Genomic DNA, 3642 nt, shown 5'->3' on the forward strand with positions numbered 1-3642 from the left:
CCGGGCTGGGGATTCGAACCCGCCACCTTAGGTGTACGTGGCTGGCGCCTTAGCCGGTTGAGCTATAGGCGCCGAGCCCCAAAGTATATTATTAATAATGCACTCAGCCACTGATGGATGGATGCCTCCAAGGGGAAAAAAGAAGCAAAACAAAAACACTCATCACTGTAATATAACACAGAGTTGAAGGATTGATGTCATTATTGTTTTATATTATATGACTTTTGTCTATGTAGGACACAAATCCTGGCTAACCGTCAAGCTTGGGCTAAAACCCATGGAAGAGAAACCAACAGCAGTTTGCATAAACAAGATCATCTTGTACCGTGGTTGTAAACCATAATCATTTCTTAATTGTAACTTGGAATACCTTCTTTTTCCAGTAATTAACTAGTTTAGGAATTCTACACTTCCTACCAAGTGCAGAATTACTCCATGTTTTTGCAAAGAACAGTTGTTAGGGAGCCATCAGGCCTTGTGCTTGAGCTAACAAGCCTTTATCCTTCATTAATCCAACAAATATTTACATTGCTCCGCCCCTTCTAGCACATTCTCCAGAGCATATACGTTGTTCCCCTAACCCCCAGGCACTTACAGGTTCTTAGAGGAGTTGGCAGCCCTTCCCCCATGTGACTAAGAGCAGCGCTTTAGGCTCAGAGAGTAACCATTAAGTTGTGGAGTGTCTTAGGGGAGGAAAAAGAAGTGAGCATTCAGTGAGATCGGGGGCTGTGCAGGTGCTGTGCTGGCTGTTTCCTGTTTCCTATACATTTGATAATGAGGCTAACCCTGTGAAGTAAGAGTGTTTTGAAATGTATCACTTTCTTTTTATTTGTTATTGTGGAAATAACCCATGTTGAATTACTTAAAACCCTCAGTTGAAATATTCTCTATATAAGTATGTCTTAGTTGATTTCTAAGGCTCATCTGCTGTAAGATATATTAATAAGTGGAGAAAGGGGATAAATTATGGCATGGATTTAAGGTAATAAAAAAACCTACATGTTTATGCTTCACGTACAAAACGTGTCAGGAAAAGAATAGATTGAAAGACTGTTTCAAAGGCTTTTTAGAGCATTATTCAAGGAATGTGGAGAAAATTGACTTCTCCCCTTCTTTCTTAGGTACATTCCACCATTGATCTGGGGGAAAAGTGGACACATCCAGACGGCCTTGTATGGGAAGATGGGAAGGGTGAGGTCACCACACCCTTACGGGCACCGGAAGTTCATCACCATGTCAGATGGAGCCACGTCAACATTTGACCTCTTCGAGCCCTTGGCTGAGCACTGTGTTGGAGGTGAGCTGGTTTAGGTGGTATGATTGGGCCATCACTCAAAGAAAAAGCATCTGGTCAGTGGGGAGCATGGTGTAAATCCTTATGCCACCAACTCTGTCTCGTTGCATCCAGAGGCTGTTGGGGAGTTTGCTGCGATTCCTCATTTAGGAGCAACCTGCAAGGGTAATCTCAGATGTGTGCTGCCCATTTGCTGTGAAAGCTCTTCAGAAAACATAGAGCACAGTTTTTTAATCCTGTAGTAAAATACAGAAGCTTGATGTAAGGGGATGAGGGAGAGCTTAGGACCCAGGCCTCTGTGTTGATGACAGCAACAGAGGCCAGACTGTCCCAAGGGCTTCCTATGTACTTTTATCTCATTCAGCTCTCATAACCACCCTGTGAGGTTGGTGCGTTATCTCCACTTTGCTGAGGAGGACACTGAAGCTTGGAGATGCGGTGTAGCTGGTGATGTTTGCTGAGCAGCAATAGATATCAAAGGTTCTCAGGGTCCCTTTGTTTAGGCCTCCCTGAACAAAAAGAGATAGAAAGGTCATACTTATCATGCAAGAGTACAGGACACCTATTTCTGAGAAACAACTCCAATTTCTGTTGCTGCTAGAATTTGGCATCATTCTATCCAGACTTAGAAGAAATATTCATTATAAAATGCTTCATAATGAGGACTTTTGAGGAGGTGGAGTTAGATGCCAACTTCCTTTTGAATGCCATTCCTACCAGAAGAGAACATGGTATTCAAAGGCACCTAGTTTTTTTATAGGAGCTCAGTAATTATTTATAGGAAAATTTCAGTAAATGTATTATAACTCTCAGTTATTTAAAGCGACTAGACCATTTGAGTAGCTGGTAACAAAGATTTAATTTATATTCCCTCAACCTGAAATGCTTGTTCACAGATCTTCATGGGCTGCCTCCTTGTCATTTGGGTCTCAGCTCAGATGCCACCTCTTTGGGGGACCATCTCTGAACCTCCTACCTAGTGTTTCCCCCTGGTATACCCGTCACACCTTCCTGCTTTAGTTCTTCATGGTATCTGCTACTCTCCAAACTTGCTTGTGTAGTTGTTCATTATTTATCTGCTAAAATATAAGAATACCCGGAGTCCAGAACAGGTGGGTCCCAATAAACAGTTGAAGAAGGGATGAAGAAGTGAATAGGTTAGGCATTCACATTGTGTTTATACATCAGAGCTAGTCTTTCAAATACTCATTTCTCAACTATGCCTAAATATTTTCTTTTTTTGTTGTTGTTGAGACAGAGCCTCAAGCTGTGGCCCTGGGTAGAGTGCTGTGGCATCACAGCTCACAGCAACCTCTATCTCCTGGGCTTAAGCAATTCTCTTGCCTCAGCCTCCCAAGTACTGTGTTTTCCCAAAAATAAGACCTACACAAAAAATAAGCCCTAGCAGGATTTCTATGCATTTGTTAAATATAAGCCCTACCCCGATAATAAGACCTAGTGATGGGCATGGCTATGCAGATATGCTGCATAGCTATGCCATGCATTTTGGCATGGAGAGGAAGACATCCCCTGAAAATAAGCCCTAGTGTATCTTCTTGAGAAAAAATAAATATAAGACAGTGTCTTATTTTCGGGGTAACACGGCAGCTGGGACTACAGGCGCCCGCCACAATGCCTGGCTATTTAATAGTTATAGTTGCATTGTTGTTTAGAAGGCCCAGGCTGGATTTGAACCCACCAGCTCTGGTGTATGTGTTTGGCTCCTTAGCCTCTTGAGCTACAGGCACCGAGCCTTCTTTCCCTTATTTCTAATGTTTTTACTTCTTTTACCACTAAAGCACAAAACTTAGTTTGCCTATATGCTCTTCCTTCCAGTACTGAGGTGCAAAGTTGAAAAGGGCAGAATTCTGATTCTTTGTTGTGCTTATTCGTGTCCTTCCATCACCTCTATCCTCAGAAAGGGTTGATGAAGGTGGTTTTGGGGAAGGAAGGCAATATTTGTACCTAAGGAGTACTCTAAGAAAAGCAGCTTTTTTTTCCTTTTATGACTTTTTTTTTCTGACTACAAAAGGAATACGTCCTCATTTTAGAAAATGTAGATAATATAAAAACATTTATAAGAGAAAATAAGGGGCCAGGAGTGGTGACACACTCCTTTAATCCCAGCATTTTGGGAGGCTGAGGCAGGAAGATTGTTTGAAGCCAGGAATTCAAAATCAGCCTGGGCAACATAATGAGACCTCATCTCTAAAAAGAATGAAAAAAACTAGCTGGCTGTGGTGGTGCATGCCTCTATAGTCCCAGCTACTCAGAAGGCTGAGCCAGGAGGATTACTTGAGTCTAGGACAGTGGTTCTCAACCTGTGGGTTGTGACCCACAGGAACTGT

General features: G+C 42.4%; 1 protein-coding gene across 1 annotated transcript in view; it reads left to right on the top strand.

The window, feature by feature from the left end:
* ABHD2 (abhydrolase domain containing 2) overlaps positions 1 to 3642 on the top strand; it is an 83134-nt gene that overhangs the window by 49146 nt on the left and 30346 nt on the right. The window contains exon 4 of the mRNA XM_003788664.3: positions 1122 to 1297. Coding sequence (XP_003788712.1) covers positions 1122 to 1297 — 176 coding nt within the window. The remainder of the gene's footprint in view (positions 1 to 1121; positions 1298 to 3642) is intronic.

The sequence above is a fragment of the Otolemur garnettii genome, unplaced genomic scaffold, assembly GCF_000181295.1.
Source record: "Otolemur garnettii isolate 467f Iridium unplaced genomic scaffold, OtoGar3 scaffold00029, whole genome shotgun sequence".
Lineage (NCBI taxonomy): Eukaryota > Metazoa > Chordata > Mammalia > Primates > Galagidae > Otolemur > Otolemur garnettii.